General features: G+C 38.6%; 1 protein-coding gene across 5 annotated transcripts in view; it reads left to right on the top strand.

The window, feature by feature from the left end:
- The window catches only part of ANK3 (ankyrin 3), a 698,348-nt gene that overhangs the window by 423,780 nt on the left and 248,095 nt on the right, over positions 1–26,473 (top strand). For all 5 annotated transcript variants that reach the window (XM_074382261.1, XM_074382265.1, XM_074382263.1 and 2 more), the window contains 3 exons: positions 16,925–17,026; positions 17,459–17,557; positions 17,730–17,828. In XM_074382261.1, coding sequence (XP_074238362.1) covers positions 16,925–17,026; positions 17,459–17,557; positions 17,730–17,828 — 300 coding nt within the window. The remainder of the gene's footprint in view (positions 1–16,924; positions 17,027–17,458; positions 17,558–17,729; positions 17,829–26,473) is intronic.

Below are 26,473 nucleotides of genomic sequence, written 5' to 3'. Positions count from 1 at the left end.
CAAACTGGAATATTAACTCAAAATAATTTTAAAGTGATAATAAATAAAGGATAACGTTAATTAGGGACCAACTGCATGCCAGACCATTTCTAACTGCTTGGCATGTACTATCTCCTTTAATATCAACAGCCCTCTGAGTTAACTTTTACTGCTAATCTCATTTTACAGATGAGGTAACTTGACTACAGTATGTTTAAGTATCTTGGCCAGTGTCACATCCTTTGTAAATTGCAGAGCCAGGTTGTGAACTTAGGTATCCTGGGTCTAGAGTCTGAACTCTGAAATCACTAAACTGTATTGACTTGCCAATAAAAAGTTTAGATCTATCTGCAAACACTTAAAAAAACCCATGTCACATAGCTCCTTAAATAGGAGTCTTTGCTCCTAGTAACCGTTGTACATTTCAGCTCTTATACTGTAACATAACTGAAAGTTACCTTCCATGTTATAACTACATATTCCAGTGGTTGCTTTAACTTTGGGATAAAGCCCACTCTTACTTGTTTCATTTTACATCATAAAAAATATCATCTTCCTTATTTTCTTTACTGCATGTTTCCCTTGCACTTCTTTTTTTTTTTTTTTTTTTTTTTTTTTTTTTTTTTTTTTTTTGAGGCAGAGTTTTTGCTCTTGTTACCCAGGCTGGAGTGCAATGGCACAATCTTGGCTCACCGCAACCTCCGCCTCCTGGGTTCAGGCAATTCTCCTGCCTCAGCCTCCTAAGTAGCTGGGATTATCGGCACGCACCACCATGCCCAGCTAATTTTTTGTATTTTTAGTAGAGATGGGGTTTCACGATGTTGACCAGGATGGTCTCGATCTCTCGACCTTGTGATCCACCCGCCTCGGCCTCCCAAAGTGCTGGGATTACAGGCGTGAGCCACCGCGCCCGGCACCCCTTGCACTTCTAGAAAGATCTCTTGTATGTCTAATGTATGTGCTCTTTCTTTATTTGACCTTTCGTTGTATTTAATGTAAAGCTGCTTAAGTCTTCCAATTCCAAATCTAGTCAAGGAAAAGTAGAAATGTCACTTACAGATTATTTAAGATCTCAATTCAGTCTATCTGTCTATCTGACGTCTCCAGTGAGCTAACCTTTTTTTAAAAAAATATTTTTATACATTCAAATAGGAACTTATTTAGCTATATTTTCAGCAAGGCCTCCTAAAATCCTTTTGTTGATTACAGACTTAAGTAAAAATGAAAAATTTTCAGTGAAAAGAACAATAGCATTTGGGTGTATTTGTTTTTTTTTAAACTCAGCATTAAACCATCCTCCCTGCAAGCCCCCTACCTCCCAAAAAAGGCAGACAGATTCATTTACCACCAGTTCTAGCAAGGATCCAGCTGCACCAGCCGGTGCACAACATTTTAGGATGATAAATTCAAGAACTCATTAGCTAACGCCTCTTCTCCCTCTGGTGCCCTGGTCTCACCCTTCAATTCCTCTGGGCATGTAAACCTCAGGCCTGTAATGATCTGACCAGGAAGCTGAAGTCCACTGTATTGTAATTTCCTAGCTGATTTGCACCACATCGAATATATTTATACATTGCAAAAAATAGTTATGTTTGCAGTTTGAAGTCTATTCATACTAAAAATTAAGCTATTTGTTTCTTGGTCTCAAGGAAAAAAACAAAAAACAATAAACAATAAACAAAACAAAAAAACACTGTTGAGAAAATGTTCATCTATTCAAATAAATACTTTCTCTTCTCTCTGCTACCTAGACCAATTTTAGCTTATCACTGTTTTCAGTTGCTATATATAAAATGTGAATAGTTGCCTGGATTAAATATTTTAGGACGCATGCCAATACCTCCTACATAATAAGGATCCTTAAGCATGAAGTCCTGAAATCCTTGTTCTGATTCATAACATACCAAATAAATGGAAAAATCCCAAACAGTCGATGTGTTTTATATAATCTACCATGTATAATGCCAGAAGTTACTGCTGTGTATTTCCTGAGTGAAACACACCAATGTCTTAGTATTATGAGGTACATCTCTAAGGGACTCAGCAGTTCGTGGTTGTTGTGGTTATTGTACAGCCAAGCTATGCAAAAATTTGGAATTTGTTTTATAAACAAGGATCTCCATAGACTCCAGATTTTTACTGCATTATACTATCTCGTTTCATTTTACGTTTAGGAGACAAAGTTGCCAGTAATTTTTAGCCTTCGGGTCTAATTCATTCTTGTTCTTGTATTGTTCGGTAGTAGGAGGAATATTAAAGCCAGGGAACCCAGATTCTATTTTTAGCGCTTTCTCTAACTAGTTAAGCAAATCGCACCTCTCTCTGCCTCAGTTGTCTATCTATATGATTGAGATGATACCATGACCTCCACCTACCTCAAAATATAAGATGTGTGTAACAGAATTGTACATGTTATCTTTTGTTCAATACAAAGCAAGTTGATTATGAAGACTAAGAGCTAATCATTACTGTATTGAATCTTTGCTTTCCAGTTTACTAGTTCAGGGCTGTGAACCATGAGTTTATTTAGTAAATGTTGAGGTGAGTCGAGGGCATGTATGTAAACGACTAACACTATCACAGGATGATAACCGAAGGCGCGATGAGATGCACGCCTGTGGATCCCTCCAGCAGAGGGATGTTTAAAGCAGCCACTTTCTCTGGTGAACGAGGAAGAACAGATTTTGCATCAAGGATTTCCTAGGCAGCTTGGCTCACAGAAAAGCAAAAGAGAATTTCTTAACAGACATGTTCATGTGGGAAATAATTGAGACGGTTGAACTATATGAAGCCAGGCAAGTGAGAGGAGGGGGTGACCAACAGAAAGTTTAGGACCCCTGGGGCTCTATGTTTTTTGTTGTTGTTGTTCAGCATGCGCCTTCTGCCAAAAAAATGAAAACTACTCTAGGTCCTGTGATTTGGGAAGGCTGTCATCTAGAACATTTATAGATTACAAACCAACCTTAGCTGCTATTTTATTCAACTTTTGACCACTATCTTATGTTAACTCAATGGGGAAAATAATTTATGAAACAAACCTGATTATACTTTTCCAAAGGACTAAATCTTCTATATATGTTTTTTGTCTGCTTGTTTGTTTGAGATGGAGTCTCACTCTGCCGCCAGGCTGGAGTGCAATGGTGTGATCTCGGCTCACTGCAACCTCTGCCTCCTGGGTTCAAGCGATTCTCTTGCCTCAGCCTCTCAAGTAGCTGGGATTACACGCGTGGGCTGCCACACCCAGCTAATTTTTATATTTTTAGTAGAGATGAGGTTTCACCATGTTGGCCAGGATGGTCTCGATCTCTTGACCTCATGATCCACCCACTTCTGTCTGCCCCTCAAAGTGTTGGGATTACAGGTGTGAGCCACTTCAGCTGGCCTAATCTTCCTTATATTAACATTCTATTGGTGTGTATTAAGAAAGAAAAAAATTCTCCAGGGCTGCTGTATGTTCTGAATTGCTTAGCCCTGAGAATGCAATAAATAGACTTTTCTTTTTTTCTTTCCGAAAGCAATATATTACTATTTCTCTTGTGTTTCTTTGTCTTGAGAGCTAGCCAGTAACAGGTTCAAACACAGCAGAGGTTTCAAACAAGTCTGGTAATGAATATACATGCAAAACGTACTTTTCAGAAATTATTTCTCCATCTGTAGCTTATTTATTTGAATCTTTAGAATTCAGAGTAACCAAAGCTAAATATTTTATTAATTTTAAGGTTGACCTGTCTGTTCCTGTTGTATAGCTTCACCTAAGTAAAGACAAACTCATGCTATCCTAAAATTCTCTAGTGGAGTAAAGTTGAATAATTCATTTAAATTTAAATTTGAAAAATATCTTGAGCTGAGCATAGTGGCTCACACTTGTAATCCCAACACTTGGGAGACCAAGATGGGTGGATTCCTTGCACTCAGAAAGTCGAGAACAGTCTGGGCAACATGGCAAAATTCCGTCTCTACCGAAAAATACAAAAATTAGCCAGGCATGGTGGTATGCATCTGTAGACCCAGCTACGAGAGAGGCTGAGGTAAGGGATTGTTTGAGCCTCGGAGGTGGAGGATGCAGGGAGCTGAGATCATGCCACTGAACTCCAGCCTGAGTGATAAAGACTGTCTGGGAAAAAAAAAAAAAAAAAAAAAAAAAAGGAAGAAAGAGGCTGGGCACAGTGGCTCACGCTTGTATCCCAGCACTTGGGAGGCCGAGGCTGATAGATCACAATCAGGAAATTGAGACCATCCTGGCTAACACGGTGAAACACTGTATCTTCTAAAAATACAGAAAATTAGTCAGGCATGTTGGCACGCACGTGTAGTCTGAACTACTCAGGAGGCTGAGGCAGGAGAATTATTTGAACCCGGGAGGTGGAGGTTGCAGTGAGCCAAGATGGTGCCACTGCAGTCTAGCCTGGGCAGCAGAGTGAGACTCTGTCTCAAAAAAAAAATCATCTTAGTTAAAGGGCTATACCTCTTTTCACATCTTGGATTAGGTACTTGGCCATAAGAGAACTTTTATTAACACTGCTCCATCTTTGCTCATTTGGAAAATTAAACACTTAACCATTAGCAGTGGAAGTGTTTGCACATTGCAGAATATCATGGCGCTTTTAGGGCCAGGGTGGGGGGATCTTGCTTGTTATCTAGTGAAATCATCCTATCAGTTCCTTACATCATTTATAGTGTTCTGCCTAACATGGCAGAGTGACTTTGTGTCTGCAGCACAGTAAGATACTTTGCAACTTCCAGAGTGTAAGGAAAATTAAAGTTTTGAGTCAAAATAGTTTGAAGTCAAAATAATTGGCCACAGCCTGGTACAAGTCGAGCCAAAATGTTACTATATTGACCTCATTAAGACACAAGTTCTCCTCTCCTGAAACCTATGGTTTTATATCCTCTGAGAGACAAGTGAAACTGGCTCTTTAAGATCTTTCTTGATATTATCAGAAAATTTCAGACAAATACAAATCCTGTTTTGTAGCTCAACATAATCGAGTTTATGTTGAGGAATATTGGAAATACCCACCCATCTACCACCAGCACCTGACATGTGTTTTTCCCCACCATGGGAAAATTGTTTTTCTTCACTGTATTTATTTTCATTGCTAATCAGTCTCCAAGAGCATTTTTAGGGGTCTGGATTCTGGGTGAGAAAAAATATCCCCCAGGGCCGGAATTCTGGATCCTCCTTTTGATGTAACCCAGATCATAGTAGACAGACTGGTTGAGGGCATGTTTTGTCAGCATATGGCAAGGTAAATCTCTTGAAAACATTGCCTTTGCAAAAACGAAAGCTTGCCAGGACTGTATTTTTTTTTTAACTGATTCCCACTTCCCTCTATTTAGAGATAAAGATGGGAATGTTGTTTTGCCTTTCAGCATGAGAGTGGCCACTGTGCGCAGATACCCCAGCGTGTTTGATATGTGCACCAGTAGGGGCCTTTCTGGCACAGGTCCCAGTGTAAAGATGCTAACCATGCCTCACATGTGTTAGGGGACAGTGACCTCATTTTCAGGGATGAACTGAGGTTACTTCCAAGCAAAATCCATGCAAAGGCAGCCTTATAGCAACCAGAGGACATCTGTGGAGGCAACCCCTTTTACTTCGGTTGGTTTTGATAGTAAGGATTGCTAATATAGATTGCCTTTAGAAATGTAGAAGCATTTTTTAATTGGTTAGGTAAAAAATGCTCCTCTTCTGGCTGATTTAAGGATGAGCAATGCTGGTCTATTTCCAATAACTAGATAGCAATCAAGTAGAAAAAAAGAATAAAAGCTTAATAATCAGGATTTTCCTAACTAAAAGGGTTCAAGATTTTTAAGCTTTTACCATGAAAGAAAACATAAAATTCCCCTTTATTTAAGATCTCCACACCCAAAACACATATTTGAAAAGAATGCATTTGCTGACATAGACCAATCTCTTAAAAGGAGAAATGCCAATCTCTTAATGATCCAAGGTTTGTACTGACTGGCAGCAGATTAGAGTATGAATGTCACAGTTGTTTTCGTTTGTGTAATTGGTTGCATTCTTTTGAAATTGGTGGGAAATTAGATCACTGTGCATGATATCTATAAAAATATCAGTGCACAATATCTTACTCTAAAATATCTGGCAACTGTGAGTGGTCACAATCGGATGGCCATGTCCCAGTGATTCAGCTCTAGTCTAGCAGGAAAAAAAAAAAAAAAATCCCTCTCATGTGCTTGGGCAGAGCCACAGCTGTGTGTCCCACGCCAAAGCCTTAAACACGGAAGAATGGCCCTTTCAAGTCATTAGACTTATTTTTTCTTGGAAGTTATCTTAAATAGGCACATTTTACATTTTGAAAAGTTCAAGTCCTCTTTCTAATGGAGAATAATGTTCAAACTCTTGTTACTTTGTCCACCAAAAATTACTTCTCAGTCCTACCAAGCACAGCCTCTCATCTTTATTTTCTGACTATACAAGTTTGCCTTTAAAATCAAGGGGCATAAGGCTGGGCACTATGGCTCACGCCAGCACTTTGGGAGGCTGAGACAGGCAGATCACTTGAGCCCAGGAGTTTGAGAACAGCCTGGGCAACATGGTAAAACTCATGTCTACAAAAAATACAAAAATTAGCCAGGTGTGGTGGTCCCCACTATTTGGAAGGCTGAGATGGGAGGATCACCTGAGCCTGGGGATATCAAGGCTACAGCAAAGCCATGATAGTGCCGCTGTACTCCGGCCTCGGCATGAAAGTGAGACCTTATCTCAAAAAAGAAAGGAGGGAGGGAGGGAGGGAGAGGGAGATAGAGAGAGAGAGAGGAAGGAGAGGAGAGGAGAAGAGAAAAGAGGAGAAAAGATGAGACGAGAAGAAGAAAGAAGGTTGCATAAGCCAGAAGCTGTGGATTGCTTGAGCCCAAGAGCTTAAATGCAGCCTGGGCAGCAGAGCAAGACCCCATATGTATTTAAAACAACAACAACAAAACAACAACAACAACAAAAAAAAAACAGGGCATAGAAAAAAAGGGTCGGAGGAGGTAATTATGAAAGCCAAGAATTTAAAATCTGGCCATGAGATCCGGATCTTGTATGTGATATCGGAAGCCTGTCAGTATGCCTTCAGAGTAGCTCTCACCTCACTGCTTTCTTGTCCATTCCACAGCTAGCTCCCCAGGTCTTCTTATCACATTATCACATACAACTGTATTTCACAATAACCTCCTTCAGTGGCTTTCTCCTTTGGTGAAGGAGAACATAATGTTCAGCCAAAGGAGATCAATTTGAACAAAAACATCCCATCTCAGACCCGTGGAATCTGAATCCCTTGGCTGTGACACGTGTGTGTGTGTGTGTGTGTGTGTGTGTGTGTGTGAGAGAGAGAGAGAGAGAGAGAGAGAGAGAGAGAGAGAGAGAGAGAGAATCCTACCTGAGAGATCCTTGAGGCATGCGGGGTTGACAACAAGGACCCACAGATCTTGTCGCCATTTCCTCCCACACTCAAATCCGATATCAATTGGGCCAATACGTAGCTTTAATGATGTCTTTTCACTCCTCAAAACTCTTTATTTCCTTCTCGTATCTTTAGGGTGAAGTTAAATCAGATTCATCTGGGTTCCAAACCTTCCCTGAACCTGTCCTTTACGCCTGCTCCCCACTCCCAGGGGAATCCCCTTTGAGTAGAGCTTGTCTGTTCCCCATTCCTCAAACCTTTCCATCTCTTTATTTCTACCTACCCTTTCTTCCTTTTATTCTCCACTGACCAAATCCCCTGTCGAAATCCTGCCACCTCCTACCAGCTGTTTTCCCAGCTGTATCCAGGATGCAGAAACAGCCCTTCCCAATGAGCTTCTCTGACTTTATCAACCTCTGTAGGTTCCTCTGCTATGAATTCAGGCTCCAGTTTGCACAGCTAGATTATAACATTATTGAAAGCTGCATCCTCAAGATGAAGGACAAAGACCTACCCTAAAACAGATTATCGTCCGTCTTTGTAGGATATGTGATCGTAAGTAGAACAGACCAAGTGCTGTAGGAGTCCAGAGTGAGAAGGGGTCATGCCTGGTGTTTATCAGAGAAAGTAGCAAATATGAAGGGATCTTTGAGCTGGACCCAGAACTTAGTAGGTGAGTCTGTTGGTTGGAAAGGGAAAGTGAGGAGGGTTAGTGAGAATTGCTAGTGGAGCATTACTGTTATTACCAATGTCCTGGAAATTATAGGGGGCAGTTGAGGAATAAAAAGTTATCTAGATTGCTTTCAAGATTAGTGTTGATTCATGTTTTGTTTCAGGCAGGAAGTATGTGTTTGGGACAGGTTTTAAAGGGCCTGTGAGCTTATGCCATAGAAGTGGATTGAATATTATGTTTTAAAAGCAACAACATTTGAACAAGTGAGGTATGGCATCAAACAGCAATATATGAAACAGGTAAGGGTAGACCTGCTTGGGATGAAACTGAAGATAGACACACAGAACTCTGCTGACTGAGCCCTACACTTGATCTCAGTGTTTCTAAACTTCAGGGCTCCATAGAACTCAACTGGAAAACCACTGGGGTTGAGGGAACAGCTGGGCTTGTTATCGAGCAGTCTAGGGTTTGATTCCTTGCTGCTTACTTGTTAGTTATGTGACCTTGGGCAAAACATTTAATTTTTATGAAAGTTAGGTTTCTGCCTCTGTAATGAGATTCCTGTTTTGATTGAATACTTGAGAAATGAATGATAATACATGTGTAGTAAGACATATTGGATAATAATATATGTCAAATGCTTAGTGAGGTCCCAGGCACTCATTTAATTGCAGCTATTTTCCTTGTTTCGACGGTCTTAGAACCCTCAGTGGCTCTTCGTACACTGTTCAGTGCTTCCAGCAGATCAACTAGTGCCAACTACAACCTCCTGGAGGTTTTTAAAATGATCTGGGCATTATAGAGCAAGGGTCTGAACTGGACGGGGAGCAGGATGAATGAGGAAAAAATAAGTGAGCATATTTTCAGCTGCGGGGAAAACTAAGATGTTAGGAAAACAATAAAAATAAGTTTTTGAAGTGCATCTTTGAACTACCACTTTAAAAGTAAGAAGCCTGTAGAGATTTAAAAATATATATATGTGAAAGCAAAAGCTGTTATACTTTGTTGTGTGAATACAGAGTATAGGAGACAAAGCCCAGGACATGCTGGTGGGGGTTGTCTAATAAGAGACCTCACATTAATCTGGGCCCCAAATGGTGAGCCCCCAATATAAGAATGGACGGGAAATAAACCCACCATACAGAAGAGACAGGAAAAACATTCCTGTCTCCATTTATCACCAGAGGGAAGGAAAAAGAAAGTCTGCCCTGAGAATTTGTAACTGCAAGGAATCCCTCATATCTATACTAGTTTGAGATCTAAATTTATCCATGTAGTCTTAACAAAAACATAAACAAAAAACCTCAGCCAAAGCATTTATTTTTAAAGTAATCTTGGGTTGATACTGCCTCTAAGCAACGGGCAGAACCAATCTCAAATTTATCTTTGGAACCTGATAACATTAACCTAGGCATTAAAGAATTACCAAAGATTAGTTTCTAAGGAATATGAGGTCACAAGCAACAGTCACAAGCCACAGAAATGTAAATTGCTGCAATCACTTTGAAATACAATTAACTAGAAATTAACTGGTAAAGCTGAGTAAGCACATACTGAGTGACCCAGCATTTATGACCCTAAGATTTAAAAACTTCTTGCCTTTATGCACCCCAGCTAGAGCCAGAATATTAATGGCAGTATCTTTCATAGTGGATCCAAACTGGAAACAAGACAAACCTCCATCAACTCTACGGTGGATAAATACCTTGTGTTATAATCACATAATGGACTCTTCTAAATTAGCTATGATAAGTTGCCCACATGTTACATGTCAACATGGAAGACTCTAAGAAACACAACATGAGACAAAGACAGAATGATACATAATATATAATTTTACTTATATCGCATACTAAGGCTCTTACATACTAAGACTAAGTCAATTACATATTATTTAGCTCATGGAGGGGTACATACCTAAATGTTTAAACTATAAAGAAAGGCATGAGAGTGAATGGCTAAAACACAAGATGCCTTAGGAGAACCAGTCATGAAGGGACTTGTTAGGAGTCTTCAAATCCACTTGTAACTTGTATAGTTGAGCTGAATAGTGCGTATGTGGGTGTTTCATATATGTTTTATGTATTCTTTTGAATGTATGATATGCATCATGATAAATACTTTTTCTAAAAGGAGAATGGAGAAATAAAAAGAGTCCCTGAGTTGGAATATTGAATCAGATGTGTACACATAACTTTCTTGAAGGGGATTCGAGGTAAAGGGAAAGGAAGAAAAGGTAATCAGAGAGTCACACCAAGATTGTATGCCTGGGTGGCTAGGATAATCTTGGGATGTTTAAATAAAAATGAGGAAATCTGTTGTTCATATCTGTTGCTGCAGGCAGATTGTATGTCTCAGCACACGTTTGTTGTTGCCGTTGTTGAGTGTGGGACGTGGAAATGTCTTGGGATGAGGATGAGCACTGTGTGGATATGGAGTGCTGGGCTTAGAGAGAATGGTGGAAGCCAGGGAAGCGATGAGGTCACCTAGAAAGAAGATGCAGGAAGGAAAGGAATGTGAGCTCTGAACATAGTGAACATTTTCAGTGATGGGTTGAGGCAGTGAGGCACAGAAGGAAGTGAACAAAGAGATGACAGAAGAAAAGCTTGAGGGAAGATTTTCAAGAAAGAGAAGGTTATTGGTACCATGAAGTGGTTCAACATTGCTAGAGGATAAACTTAAAAGTCATGAAACTTTATGACTGGAAGGTCATTGGTGATTTTGTACGGAGAGGCTATATCGATTAGTGAGAGAAACCAGATTGCCAGAAGAGCAAGTATGAGTTAGTATTAAGGCTATAAGTCAGTGTGAACCTAAAGCACTTTTTCAAAATGTTTGATATTTAAAGGAGAACTTAAAAACATCTGTTTACTGAGTGCCTAGCTATACACTAACATCGTTAATTATCTAATTTTATCCTAATTGTAGGTTATTTTATTCCCATCTGACAGCTGAGAAAACTGAGATGCATAGATATTTTTTAAAACTTGCCAAATACTAAGAGGTAGAATAGCTGAAATACAGATTTGGGCTGTGTGACTCCAGTGCTTTGGTTCTTAGCTAGCCCAACACAGTGGGAAATAGAGGAGATCATCACTTATAAAGGGGTGCTGGGTAAAAAGGAGAAGGAAACTTTTTTATATTTTGCATTTTGTTTTGTTTTCTATGTTGGTAGGCAGGAGACAGGGCACCAGTAGAAAAAAAGGAATTTGAAGTTTACAGAAGGGATCATTTGACCCTTCACGTGGTTCCCAGGTAGCTGGGAAGGTGAGGTAAAGGGAAAGAGTAGCGAATTGGCACATCAAGTAGAAAGAGTTTCCTGAGATCGCCCTTGCCCCCCACAAAGATTTAGAAGCAAAAAAGCAGAGGTCTGTTATGTACTCGCTGGGTCTCCAGTCTGCATTTTTTCAGGTGATCCACTGTGAGCCTGATCTTGAGTCTCATAATAAACTCAATGAGGAAATTCTGATCCATGGAAGATGTATCTGAAAGTGCCTAAAATAGTTAATTTGATGGATGGACAGATAAGTGGATGGACTGATGGAAAATGAATGAATGAATGAGCTAAGAGTTATTGAGCATTTGGAATAGATCAGGCATTTATTAAGCCCTTTCTTAGAGCAGTGATTAGCAGCCTAGACTCCAGAGCCAGGCTGTCTGGGTTTGCGTCCCTGTCACTCACAAGCTCTGTGTCCCTGGGAAAGTTACTTATCCTACAGCTCAATTTTCTCATCTGCAAAATGGAGCTGGTAACAGTACCTACCTGTGTTAGTTTGCTAGGGCTGCTGTGGTAAACCACCACAAACCAGTGAGGCTTAAAATAGCCGAAATGTATTCTCTCACAGTTCTGGAGGCCAGAGGTCCAAAATCAAGGTATCAGCAGAATCATACTTCGTCTAAAGACGCTAGGGGAGGATTCTTCCTTGCCTCTTCCCACTTCTGGTGGTCCTTGCCTTGAGATAGCATAACTCAAGTCTCTGCCTCTTTCTTCACTTGGCCATCATCTCTCTTAGGTGTCCATGTGACTTTTCTTCTTATAAGGTTAGTCATTGGATTTTGGACCCATTCTAATCCAATATGACCTCTTCTTAACTAATTGTATCTGCAAAGATTGTAGATACATTTCCAAATATGGTCATGTTCTGAGGTTCCTAATGAACATAAGTTTTGGGGAGACACCATTCAACCCACTACATTACTTTATGGCACTGTTACAAGGATTAAATAAATTATTATAAGGAATTATAAAGTTAATACATATTATGTTAAGAATAATATTAAGTTAATGTCATTTAAGTGCTTGTAATCATGCCTAGCTTATGGTCAGAGGTACGAAATATTATTACTGAGGTTGGCACTCTGAAAATGCTTATTCTTTCCAATAACTGCTTTCTGCTGAATAATATCAATATTCCACTGCCAGTAAAGATGCTGAGTTACTAGATTAATTCATAATAATGCTTGACTGCATCCCTGAAGATATTTCCTTGAAAAACATACATGATTCATATTTCTAGTAAAATGACTAAGTAGGTGGGACATTAAATGCTAACAAAATAAACTTTCATTTTTCAGATTCTTCAGATTTTGGTCACCCAGAAGGAAAAAAGTGCTGAACAACCTGTTCATATTCATTTTTGTGCAACTAACTCCTTAGGCAGTAGCCTTGTCTGTGTGACTTTTCATGTGGCTAAGCCCCACTTGTCTTTGAACCTAATTTCCTCCTTAGTAATTTGTTGACATTTTGGGTGCATCTTTAGACATAGCATCAAAAGAGGCATTGTTTTGATACAAGGTTATCGAAAGGTTAAAAAAACAAGCTGTAGACTATGTTAAGAATAACCACTAGTTATTCCATGAAATGACAGCAATGAGATACAACCTGCTGATACTGAGTCTAGTAAAAATATTGGGGTTTTCATACATGAAGGATATAAACAACAATGCATAAGTATTATATAGTACCTATGGGCCAACTTGGGAGAAAAATGATTAAGAATCCAATATTTACCCTGCCACTTAGGCAAGGTTATTTTAGAGGAGAGTAAGAAGCTGTGAAATGAAAGCAAATAAGTCATTATTTGTACCACATTTATTTTGTTCACCAGTGTGTATCCAGTTACTGACAAAATGACTAATACATAGTCGAGATTCAGCAAATATTTGAGGAAGGAATATGTGGCTACATTGCTTGCCGGTGGCTAAGGGTAAAAGGAGGAGCTTACTGGTCACTTTTCTGTGGGCTTTGTAAGGTCGTTTCCTGAGATGTAAATTTTCTTCAGGGCGGTCTTCATTCCCCTCTTCTTGCTTTTTCTCTGCCTTTTCCTCCTTTTTATTTGAAGTAGGCGGTTGGTATGGTTTTGGTGTGGTAAGCATGTTGATATGTAACATAGGGCCAAGAAAAGTGAAGAAAATTAATTTCCATTTCTGCTTATATTTCCTAAAGTTCTGAGGTAGTCAATAAGCTGTCTCAGAAAATTGTTTGATATTGGGGTGATTGGATGAAATAGATATAATGCAGGTGTCCACCAGAGAGTTTTCTATCAGTAGAACAGGAATTCTTAAATGCAAGTTCATGAGCAGGCTTAGCACACCTGAGCCACATGAAATTATGTGCAAATTGTGTGTGCAGGTATAGATTTGGTGCCTGTATGTGCAATTGTTGAAGAAAGATCATTCATTCACACCTTTATTAGTCTCGAATACAGATTCCAAATAGGTAGAGAACCAGTGAATTCAAAGATTTGTTTTATACTGATTTTGTTTTGTTTTAGACATTTGGGTGGGAAAATTCTGAGGACATGTGAGAGGAAAATGGAAAGTGTATGAAATTATTATTATTATTTATTTATTTATTTATTTATTTTGAGACGGAGTTTCGCTCTTGTTACCCAGGCTGGAGTGCAATGGCGCGATCTCGGCTCACCGCAACCTCCGCCTCCTGGGTTCAGGCAATTCTCCTGCCTCAGCCTCCTGAGTAGCTGGGATTACAGGCACGTGCCACCATGCCCAGCTGATTTTTTTGTATTTTTAGTAGAGACGGGGTTTCACCATGTTGACCAGGATGGTCTCGATCTCTTGACCAGGATGGTCTCAATCTCTTGACCTCGTGATCCACCCGCCTCGGCCTCCCAAAGTGCTGGGATTACAGGCTTGAGCCACCGCGCCCGGCCGAAATTATTAAATATTTCCAGATATGGGATCAATTCAAAGGCTTTTTTCTTGAATTACAACACCTGCTTTTTAACTTCTTTAGCTGCTCTTTATATGTACTCCACTTCGGAGTTTGGGATGCTTAACTCACAGTTGTTATCTCTGGCAGTTGAAATATCCAGGCAGACTGATGTCATTTGTTCCCAGAACGGCATCAGAGCCCTTCTGGGTAAATTCACTGGTAAGTTCATTGAGCAGGCACAAAGAAGATGATATTTTATGGTGCAATGAGCCGTCCTTGCGTAGCTAATTTAGTTCTAACTGAACTTATAAACAGAAAACTAACCTCTAAATAGTGAACCTCTGTAAAAACTGCATTATATTTTTCTTTAAATCCTTTGAAATTTTGATTTGTCCTTTGTTTAACTTGAACCTTTATCTCTTGTCATCTTCTTAACCTTCTGCTCTAATTAAACAATTTTCATGCTTATCTCAAATTCCAACTTCATGTTATTTTAAGTAATAGCTATGTGTGCTCTCAGACACCTGACTTGGTGACTAGTTTATAATCCCTGGTGTTCACCTTTGTATCTATCAGATTCTCAACTTAAACTGCTGTTTCTGCTGCTAATAAAGCCTCCTGCATTATTTCAGGCAATAATTTAATTCATAGTTATTTCCACCCAATTTACTTATTTGTTGATTCATTCATTGACAAAACACTTAGAGGCACTTGCTATATGCCAAGAATGCTTCCAGTTGCAGGAGAAACAGAAAGTTGAATATTACACATAGATTCACTTTGCCTTGTGCTGAGTTCAAGGCATGTGGCAACCCAAACAGGCCAGAGTTCAGCCTCCGGAAGTGTACAATCTTTATATAAGTTGGGTTACTGTTTATTTAAAGCAGTGGTCCTCAACTGGGAAGACTTTGGCCCCCTCCCTCGAGGGACATTTGGCAATTCTGGAAACACTTTTGGTTGTCACAAATAGGGGGTGCTGCTGGTACCTGACCAGTAGAAAATGCTGGTAAACATTGGACAATGAACACGGCAGTCTCCTGTAGCAAAGAATTATTCAGATCAAAATGCCAGTACTGCCGAGGCTAAGGAGCCCCGATTTAGAGTCGCAATAATGACTGAGAGAGGCACACTACCATAGAAGGGAAGGGGGCAGGCCACCCCAGTGGCAGTGGCCTCTCCTCCGAGTTCTTGAGCAAGTTGACTCAGTGAATCGACCCACACTGGAACCACGGACCCTTCTGAGGGGTAGAATTTCCTTCTTCTCAATTACATTTCCATGAAAGAATTAGAGTTCCTCTCTTAAAGACTGGCATCTTGGCTACTTTCCAGTTGCCTGCTCCTTAATCTGCCTCCTCTGCTTATTCTGAAGGAGCTCATAATTGAGGGTGGAATAAGGACAGGTATACCAAAATCTGTGGTGCTCTGTGGTACATACAAAGAGAGCTCAACGAAATTCATGCTGGGAGCACTGAGAAACTAAACTCCACCTGGGGGGTCTGGGCAGGCTTCACAGATGAGGTGGCATTTGAACAAAGGCTTTGAAGGCGGTGTTCACCATATGGCTGAAAGAAGACACTTTTCTCTTTTAAGCCATAGCCTTCGTGATTGCATTTATAACCAGTGACAAAATGGGTTTGGCTGCTCTTTCAGGAACACCTGCTTTTGTATTGTACTGTATTAAGCAAGACTTCTTTGTAAAGTTTGCATGCCAGGCCCAGCTTTAGTGTCTTTCTTCTCACCATCTTTCTATTAAAGATTTTAATAGTAGATGGTTTCAACTGTGAAATTATAGATGGTAGAGTTTAGCAGTTGCAAGCTCTCAGTGAAATACATGTCTTGTTTTTTTAAAAAAATTATATGTTTTTCTTTCTGCTGCTGCTCCTACAGATGGCTATGTACTATAGGAAAATCCAGTAGAACATCACTCTGCCTGCAAATTTCTGTTAGACTGCTAAGTACAACATAAAATGTGTTCAAGCATGGTGGTTCATGCCTATAATCCCAACACTTTGGGAGGCCAAGGTGGGAGGATTGCTTGAGGCCAGGAGTTCAAGACCAGCCTGAAAACATAGTGAGACCCCTGTCTCTAAAAAATAAAAAAATAGCCAGGCATGGTGGCACATGCCTATAGTCTCAGCTCCTCTGGAGGAGGAGGTGGAGGATCTTGAGCCTCATCGCACCACTGTGAGATGTGATTGCACCACTGTTCTCCAGCCTGAGCAACAGAGTGAGACCCTGTCTCTAAGAAGAAGAAGAAGAATGCCATTTTGAAGCTATTAATTGGATAAATGGCTGTGGTAGATATAGATAAATGGAATAGCTGTTACATTTCTGCTACAAGAAAATAGTGGGGTTTCTTCATAATGTAATTATCAATAAGTAATTGAATTTCTGTTTTCTCTCTGGAAATAGTGTGTTGATTTAAGATGCCTATACATTATAGGTAATTTTCTCTCGCAGTTCAGAATGAATTGTGACATCACACAAGGGGTAATCCTGTACCATCAAAAATAACTTTTAAAAAATTTGCCCTTTTCTTGGTTCTTTTACAAAGAACTTTTGTTCATGTTTCCATGTTAGAAATAAAAGAGCTCAATTATTTTAGTTTGGACCCTAAGCTGGATAGTTTATAAACATGCAGATTAGCTTCATTTTTCATCAAAATGTTTCTCTTTTTTATTTTAGTCTGATGCCAACGCAAGTTACTTAAGAGCAGCTCGAGCTGGACACCTTGAAAAGGCCCTCGACTACATAAAAAATGGAGTTGACATCAACATTTGCAATCAGGTTAGTGGGAGTTATTATTGAATGTTTTACTTAAAATTCTAAAAGTCCAGACTTTAAACTCCTTAAAAACTTCTTTCTTTTTTGTATGTGAGATTTTTTTTCCATTGAATTTTGTCAGCTTGTCATTGTCAAATTATTCTCTGCTCTGTTAGAAGAACATTCAGAAATGTAGGCATATGTCCCTTAGTTAATTTCTAAAATTTAGTAAATGATGATAACAGAACAACCCATGTAGTTTTCAAGTACTTTGACTCCTAATTCAAGTTCCTGCACATGCAAGTGATCATTAGGTAGGACATTACATTTAGGTAGGACATTTTCCTACCTAAATCATTAGGTAGGACTCCTACCAACTCTCAGGAGTTCTTGGTAGGTTGTTTACTGCTCTATTTTCAACCTGCTGAGTAAAGCTTTTCCTTTGCTTTTGATCAGAATGGGTTGAATGCTCTCCATCTTGCTTCCAAAGAAGGCCATGTAGAAGTTGTTTCTGAGCTGCTACAGAGAGAAGCCAATGTGGACGCAGCTACGAAGGTCAGTATCACATATCGAATGCTGTTGGTACCACTTGCCATGTTCTATGAGAATTCAGCCCTCAGTAAGAATTAGGGCACAACTCTCATATTTGTCAAATTTGTTCTCTTTGAGGATAACAGAAAAATTCAATAGATCAGTGAGTTGATATATCTTGATTTTCATTTTCCAGAAAGGAAACACAGCATTGCACATTGCATCTTTGGCTGGGCAAGCAGAGGTAGTAAAAGTCTTGGTTACAAATGGAGCCAATGTCAACGCACAATCTCAGGTAAGCGTACAACTCCATGCATAGACATTCTGTTACAATTTACAAACAATATTCTTTGGGTCAGTTGCTCGCTTAGTTCATGTATCCTCTAAGAACACAATGCTTAAGAACTATATTTAAAACAGTTATATTATTGCACATTTCAGAAGGCAAAGGTGGACAGATCTCTTGAGGCCAGGAGTTTGAGACCAGCCTGGCCAATGTGGTGAAACACTGTCTGTACTAAACACACACACACACACACACACACACACACATACACACACAAAATTAGCCTGGCATGGTGGCACATGCCTGTAATCCCAGCTATTTGGGAGGCTGAGGCACAAGAATCACTTAAACCCAGGAGGCGGAGGTTGTAGTGAGCCAAGATTGCACCACTGTAACTCCAGCCTGTGTGACAGAGCAAGACTATGTCTCAAAAAAAAAAAAAAAAAAAAAAAAAGTTAAATTATTGCAGATTATTTAAAATCACATGTATTCTCATTTGCAATATGTAAGTGAGAGACAGAGATTTTTAAAGTGGTCTGTCTATAAAAGATACCAGTCATAGATGCAAATGTTTAAAAAGTATCTGTAATGCAGGGTCTTACACTATTTTATGATGCTAGCTTAGGTTCAATCTCAGTATTTATTAACCTACGAAAGAAATAAAGATGCCTATAAATAAGGAAATGTTCTTAAAATTTCAAAATATATCAGCATTTTATCTATTTGGGAAAGGGGAGAATATCCTTAATTCCTCCTTATAACTAAAGTATCTTTGTTGCTGTCTGAAACAGATTTTTTTTTTTAAAGTCAGAAGGAACTTTAAGAGTCCTCAAATTTAAAACTTTTCAGATTATTTGTAATGAACATAGGTGTCCCTATAAATCTTACATGGTCTTTCCTGAATTTCTAAGAGGAACACCAATAGCTTATCATTTGATAGACTTTGAGTCTAAAAGAATTAACTTTATTTTGTTTAAACATATCTCGTTATTCAAGTATTCATTATTTGGGTCCCCACAGACAGGTCAGGTAGGAAAGCAAATATCATCATAATGCAAAAATATTCACTAAGGACATGGCTGCATTTTAAACCGGTTCCCACTCAGACTTTCCTTCCAGCCAAATGCTGACTTCCATCACTATTTGTCAGTGTCTCCACAGGGGTGTTGGATATTGAGCAAATTGATTGTAGAACAAAACTGCAAGTTTTGACAAAGACACTAGATGTCCTGAAGTCAGGGAAAGTGATATTGGAGAACTTCTGGGTAGGCAGCTGAGCTGTGCGTACGTAGCACTCTGGCAGCATCAGGCTAGGAAGCATGTGAAAAGTTAGGATGATTTCCTGATAGCTGCTTCGTAGAAGAATGATTTGAAAATGCGTAGATTAAATGAAGACCAAAACTTAAGTGAGATCTTTAGATGGCAAATACTTCTTGCAATACGTCTTTTTTCTTATGCTATGAAAATTAAAAAGTGAAGAATTTCAACATATATCATTTTGTTGGGAAAAAAGTAACACTTGGTTTAGTCTTTGCTCATTCTGCGAACTTATACATGAATGCAGTTATAATCTGTATTATATTAAATCATATAAACCTATTTTTATGATTTCCAGTTTTTTAAGAGTAAATCTGAATCAAACTTTTTTTAAAAATTATTTACTACGGCCTTTTGCTCTCCATTGTAAATGCACTTGGTTTTACCATGCTTTTCTAGTACTAATTATCTTTTGATATCAAAAGTGTCCTGTGTTTTATGGGTTCACAGAATTGCAGTGACTTCCTCCCGTGTTTACTACAGACATAGCAATGACAGCTCTGATGCCATAAAATGGCAGAGTCTGAGAAAAGGAACTTCATAGTGCTCCCAACTGCATAGTTCTTGTGTATTTACTCTAAATTCATTCTAGTTTCCTGTGGTTTGGCCTTTGTTACATGATCTATGCCAATTCTTCTGATTCCCTAGGAGAGTTCCCTTGGAGTAATAATGCTTTTCCAGAAAGGAATAATATAAAACTGAATAGCAACAAGTATGGTACTTTGAGAGAGATACAGACCAGATGACTACAATAGAAGCATCATGCTTTTAAATGAATTTTAAAAAATACTCCAATAATATTTTACTGAAATAAGGCTAGGTAGTTTTAAGCTCTGAGATAGTGGGAAAAGGGAAAACTCTTTAATCCATATTCATTTCTTTTATTTTCTCAAGGCAGGGGAAAAATAGACCTCCTTCTTTCAAACATCACATCCACTATTGAATAATAGCCATAGTTTTAAACTGACTCTGCAGTGTTTGGGAGAAGCTGCAGTTGAAATAAAATCCTAATCAGTTCTGATTTGAATTTATACACATTCCACACTGATGATGCAGTAAGGGAGAAGAACATGTGAAATTCCCTGTTACTTACAGTTGTGCTTGAAATTACCAGCCACACATTGCACAGCAAAGCATTTCCCCCTTCATCTGGACACCTGCCCTCATATGCCTTCTGATTTTGTTCTGTGGATGGAATAAGTAATGAGATAAACATGGGAAGGAAAGGAGTTTTTATGATAATTCCTGGTAACAACTCTTCAGTAGAAGCTTTTATAAAGAGTAACAAGGAATGATGTCAATTCCATTCAGGCAGCAGCCATAAAACAGTACAGAAATAATAATATTCAGGAAAGACAGCATCACTATTGACATAAAATTTTAACCCATAGGCAATATTTAATAGCTAACAAAATATAGTGTAAAAAGAGCCCCTTACTCTTCATTATAAAAATTCTCATCTTAAACATAAAAATGACATTGGGGAATATAAAGTTCTCATCTTAAAAACTAAGGCTTTATAAACCAGGAATTTATAGATTTTAAGGTAATTTTTGTCACTGCCTTGATCTTAGGTCCTAACAAGTCAACCCTTTCTTTTATTACTTAACATTCCAGTCATCATTGAGTCCTACTCTGAGAAAGAAATTGAGTTGACTAAATTGTGATAATAAGGAATTCTGTTATTAAATCCTTAATACTTTATACTGGATAGATCAACAATGATTAAAAATGTTTGCTGTTGAAAAATCTCAAATTGCACAAAGGACATCCCCCACTCTTCCCTCTTTCTCTGTCTTTATGATACAAAGCACCAACTGAATGTATAAAGAAGCAACGTCTGTTTCCAGTAACATTCTAACTGCCAAAGTATTTTAAATGAATGGATTTTCATGCTGGTATTAGCAAAGGTAACAGCCTTTAAGTTAGCCAGTGCCTCCTTGGTCTTTCTGGGTACTCTGATATTCCCTATGGTGGGACAGTTTGATCCTGACAAAGTTAGACAGTATAAGCATGGGACTTTGGGTATGGTTCAGATTGAACCTTTGTGACCTTACATTGCACCCCTAATCTAACTGACTTTCACGAAAATTAGTAACGTATAGGAATCAATGCAAATCTTTCACCATACCCTTAACATCTTAATTAAGAACAGCACTTAATTAAGGTGCAAAGGCTAGCCATAGAAAACTAGAATGAATAGAAAAACTTCATGGATGAAATGTAAGACCTTCCCCAAGTGAAATCATGGGAATACTTACTATTTTATTTTTTTTTTATTTTGGTGTGTATTAGATAGCATGCCTTAGTACTATCTACAAAATTATAAGTCTGCAGATTTACATGCTTATAATAGCACCACTATAAACATTCGGAGCAGAAGGTATTGAATATATTGGATAAAATCAGTCTTCAAATAGCATACTCACTCCATCTAAGCTGCTCTGCCTTTAGAGAATTTAATTTGTTGTTGCCACAGAAAAGAAAATGCAAATTGGGCACCCGTATATTCCTTTTTAGCTAGCTTTGTTTTGGAAATGTTCTAAATTAGGAAATTACTATAAAGACAGTGGTATACTTTTTTCCGTTATTTTGAAATCTGACCATGCTCCCAATCCACGCGCGAACAGTTATGGTTGTAGGTTGTCTAATGACAACACATTGAGTTAAGGATGTCTCAAGCCTCTTTGAGCTGGGGAGCGATGGCAGTATTTTTATTTGCCCTTTCCAAAGGACACTTCTGATTTTCTCTCTAGAATCATAACTAAATGGCATGTGTATGTGTTCTCATGTCGTGACCATTTCTTGAGACATAAAATTTGTAATTTGGGGTGTTATTTGAATTAAAGGAACAGAAATTAACTTAAGCACAAGAGGAAATTTATTGAAATTGCTTGGGGAACACAGAAAATAGAAAGCTAAAGAAGCTTTCAGAAAGCTTTGGAAACCCCATAGCTGGGGTGGAGAGTAGGAGAACATAGTGAGAAGCAAGAGAGTAGGGCTGCCCTCTGACCTGGTTCCTACAGGTCAATCAAGGGTGGACCTAAACGAGAAAACAGAAGATAGCCTGCATGTGTGTCTACTCTGTAGTTAATGAAGGGCAAGCTCATTTGTCTCAGTCCATCCAAGACAAGTCCTGTCTGCATACTGGGAAGAAGTAATTCTCTAAAAGAAAATAGGGGTGACATTTTCCTGAAGGGGAAATGGGTATGAGGGCTGGTGACAGAAACTAAAGCAAAATAAAATAAGCACCCACACTCTACAAATGACCACTCTAAAATTGAAATTTCCACCATGAGAGACTCAACAAAAGCATTTTATCAGTATAGAGAGCAGAAGTAGCATAAGAAGGCCACGCACCATGCTCACGTCTGCAGTCCTAGCACTTTGGAAGGCCAAAGCAGGAGGATCACTTGAGGCTAGAGTTTGAGACTAGCCTCAGCAACATAGTGAGACCCTGTTTCCACAAAAATAAAAATTAAAATTAAAAAGTTACCCAGATGCGGTGGTGCATGCCTATAGTTCTAGTTACTCAGGAAGCTAAGGCTGGAGGATCACTTGAGCCCAGGTTAAGGCTACATTGAGCTATGATCATACCACTACACACCGGGCTGGGTGGTAAGAACAAGACCCTATCTATATTAGTCTGTTCTCATGCTGCTAATAAAGATATACCCAAGACTGGGTAATTTATGAAGAAGAGGTTTAATTGACTCACAGTTCCACATGGCTGGGGAGGCCTCACAATCATGGTGGAAAGCAAATAAGGAGCAAGGTCATGCTATACATGCTGGCAGGCAAGAGAGCTTGTGCAGGGGAACTCCCATTTATAAAACCATCAGATCTCATGAGATTTATTCACTCCAAGAACAGTATGGAGGAAACTGCCCCATGTTTCAATGATCTCTACCTGGCCTTGCCCTTGATATGTGGGGATTATTACAATTCAAGGTGAGATTTGGGTGGGGACACAGCCAAACCATATCACTATCTCTTTAAAAAAATGAAAGAAATAGCATAAGACCCTTCAAGGACAGATATTGTATGATTATGTTTATATAGAATAACCAGAATAGACAAAACCATAGAGACAGAAAGTGCATTAGTGGTTACTAGGAGGAAACGGGGAGTGATTACTAAGGAGTATAGGGCTTCTTTTTAGGATGATGAAAATGTTCTAGAATTAGATAGAAGGGTTGCCCAATTTTATGAATATACTTAAAGCCACGAAATTGCACACTTTAAAAAGGTGCGCTTTATGACATGCAAATTATATATCAATAAATATTTAAAAAATCAAAAAACAAGCAAGGATTTGACCATTCAGAAAATGATCAACTCTCAGGTAATAATCTTAGGATGGCAAGTACTCTAAAAGAAGGCAGAAAGCTCTTATGGAAAAAAGTTAATTACAGGGGTACATCTTTCTGTGACTCGTGTCTGCAAGCGTTTCTACATAATCCCAATTCTGTGCATCTCAGTTTCTGTCATTGTAAAACAAGACATGTGGAATGATTTCAGAGTTGTACTGCTTAAGAATAACTCTTTAGAAGCTCCAGGTCTGTAAGAAAGAATTACCTTAAAACCCAGTGCCTGAGTCTGGGCTTTCTTCATGGATCCTGAAATGGTTGGTTCTGGAAGGAAACCGTGACAACAATGGACACCTACTAGAGCCAGACATGTGTGGATAGACTAGTGTGTCTTAGCAGTCTTGCACCAAAGCAGACCTCCACCCTGAAGCTGAGAATGAACTGGCATTACTTGCCGTGACATAAATAGCTTATTGATATTTATGTTCTTATTGATGTTTATGTCTGAGAGGACAACATTTATTTTGGAACTATTAAAAAAAAAAAAACAAAACTTTACCCCTAAAAATCTGAACTTGCCCTCTCGAAGTTTCAGCATTCAAAGAGAGCACTGGATGAGGGAAGATAGACACTTAGTACTTAGTTTAGCTATGAGAAAAAGCCAACTGGTTTTGGCCTTTCTTTTCTTTTTTGTTTTGTTGCTTAAAAAATATTTAACTAAGGCCGGGCACGGTGGCTCAAGCCTGTAATCCCAGCACTTTGGGAGGCCGAGGCGGGTGGATCACGAGGTCAAGAGATTGAGACCATCCTGGTCAAGAGATCGAGACCATCCTGGTCAACATGGTGAAACCCCGTCTCTACTAAAAATACAAAAAAATCAGCTGGGCATGGTGGCACGTGCCTGTAATCCCAGCTACTCAGGAGGCTGAGGCAGGAGAATTGCCTGAACCCAGGAGGCGGAGGTTGCGGTGAGCCGAGATCGCGCCATTGCACTCCAGCCTGGGTAACAAGAGCGAAACTCCGTCTCAAAAAAAAAAAAAAATTTAACTAAGGATGTAATGACCTTTCATTTTGGTCTAATTAGAAAATGAGAAAATAGCAATATGATGAGGGTAATCCTAAACTCCCTTTCAGTTTCACTCATAGTGCTGGGAAGAGGGACAGAGATGAAAGCCACACAGGCCTATGGACACACACCCACACACACCTATAGACACACACACGCACACACGCGCGCCTATGGACACACACACACACACACACACACACACACACACACACACACACAGTGTTCCAAGTACTCCATGCTTCATGTTTAAATGTGTTAGAATCTTTCATGATAGAACAGAGTAACCATGGGTTCCAGAGATATTATCAGGTAGACAATTTAAAAACAAGAAGATTGAATGTGATGTTGCATTTCACTACCTCTAATTTTGTGTTTCTAATCTGGAGCTTGGCAACCAGATCACCTAACTTGTTACAATTGTGTGCCAAATAGAGGAAGTAGAATAGAGGAACTCTGATAAGTGCACAGCCATGGTGGATTTGTTATGTGGCATCAAATTTATCTGCTCAAGGATCTTTGTAACTTTACTTTCTAGTTCTCAGTTATAAGCCAAAAGCAGTGTGTTCACCAGAGGCTGAACTTATGGATAAGTAAGGTAATCATATAGTAGTTGATATTTATAATAATGAACCTAAATCTTTTTGTCACAAAAGTTTGAATATTCGCTAACATTGTAGTTTAGAATATATTTACTCTTAGTCTTTGAAATTGCACCATGTATACAATAAAATTTTTAGAATATTCGGTTAAATAGAATTGGATTTTGAAAAGTGTATTAGAAAGTAATTTACTGGCTCGGTGTGGTGGCTCACAATTGTAATTTTGCACTTTGGGAGGCCGAGGCAGGCAGATGGCTTAAGCTCAGGAGTTCAAGATCATTCTGGGTGACACAGGGAGACCCAATCTCTATAAAAAATATTTAAAAATAAAAAAATTAGCTCGATGTGGTGGTGCATGCCTGTAGCCCCAGCTACTTGGGAGGTTGAGGCCGAAGGATCGTTTGAACCGAAGAAATTCAGGCTGCAATGAGCTGTGATCGCACCACTACACTCCACTCTTTTTTATTTTTTATTATTATTATTTTGAGACAGTGCAACAAGTGAGACCCTGTTCAAAATAATAATAAAACAAAATATTATATTTTGAAAACTGTAATTTGTTTGATGTTTATATCTTGCAATAAGATTTTTAAATAGTATGGTATTTCATAGATATGAAATATATTCTTCTAGAAAACACATGTATATACAACATATTTTTAATAGGAAACTTAAGATGTAATATGCATGTTAATTTGCTTGGATCCAATTTCTTTGAGAGTTGATGCATTTTTCAGAGGCACACACATACACACACAAATTAAGTATATGTGTATATGTATGTATGTATAATATGTATGGATATATGTATTCTGAACATAAAAATACCTTGGCAAAAAAAACACAAAGGAAGGAAACCTACAAAAAAGACTATGAATTAGATTGAATCATACCATTATGCAAATTGGCATTTCTTTTTTTGCTCTAAAGACCACATCTGTGGTAACCTTGAAGCTATTTGAGATTTATATAAATTCATTCCCATGTCGAAACTACTTCAGATGCTTACTTTTGTGTGAAAATATTACATGTTTATTTAAAACAGATAATTAAGGCTTGGGAGCTACAATGACTAAGTGTGTTTTTCTTCATATGCTCACGGCATCTAGTAACATGCTTACTCATGGTAGGCTCTCAATAAGTGGCTGATGACTAAGTGAGTGTACTTATTTAAAGTGGGCAAATTGCTTTGAATTATACTTGGACTATTAACTATGAACTAACTATGATCTATACTAAAATTATGAATTATAAAAAATACTTTTAAATTACACCAATTAGGAATTTAGCTTCAGTGATGGTGCTTGGGTTTTCTAATAAATATTAATATCTATATGAAAGTATTAAAGTTATTGCATG

This window comes from Saimiri boliviensis, chromosome 12, assembly GCF_048565385.1.
Source record: "Saimiri boliviensis isolate mSaiBol1 chromosome 12, mSaiBol1.pri, whole genome shotgun sequence".
In the NCBI taxonomy this organism is placed as follows: domain Eukaryota; kingdom Metazoa; phylum Chordata; class Mammalia; order Primates; family Cebidae; genus Saimiri; species Saimiri boliviensis.
The sequence above is the reverse complement of the archived record's forward strand: the minus strand, read 5'-3'. Positions and strand labels throughout refer to the sequence as shown.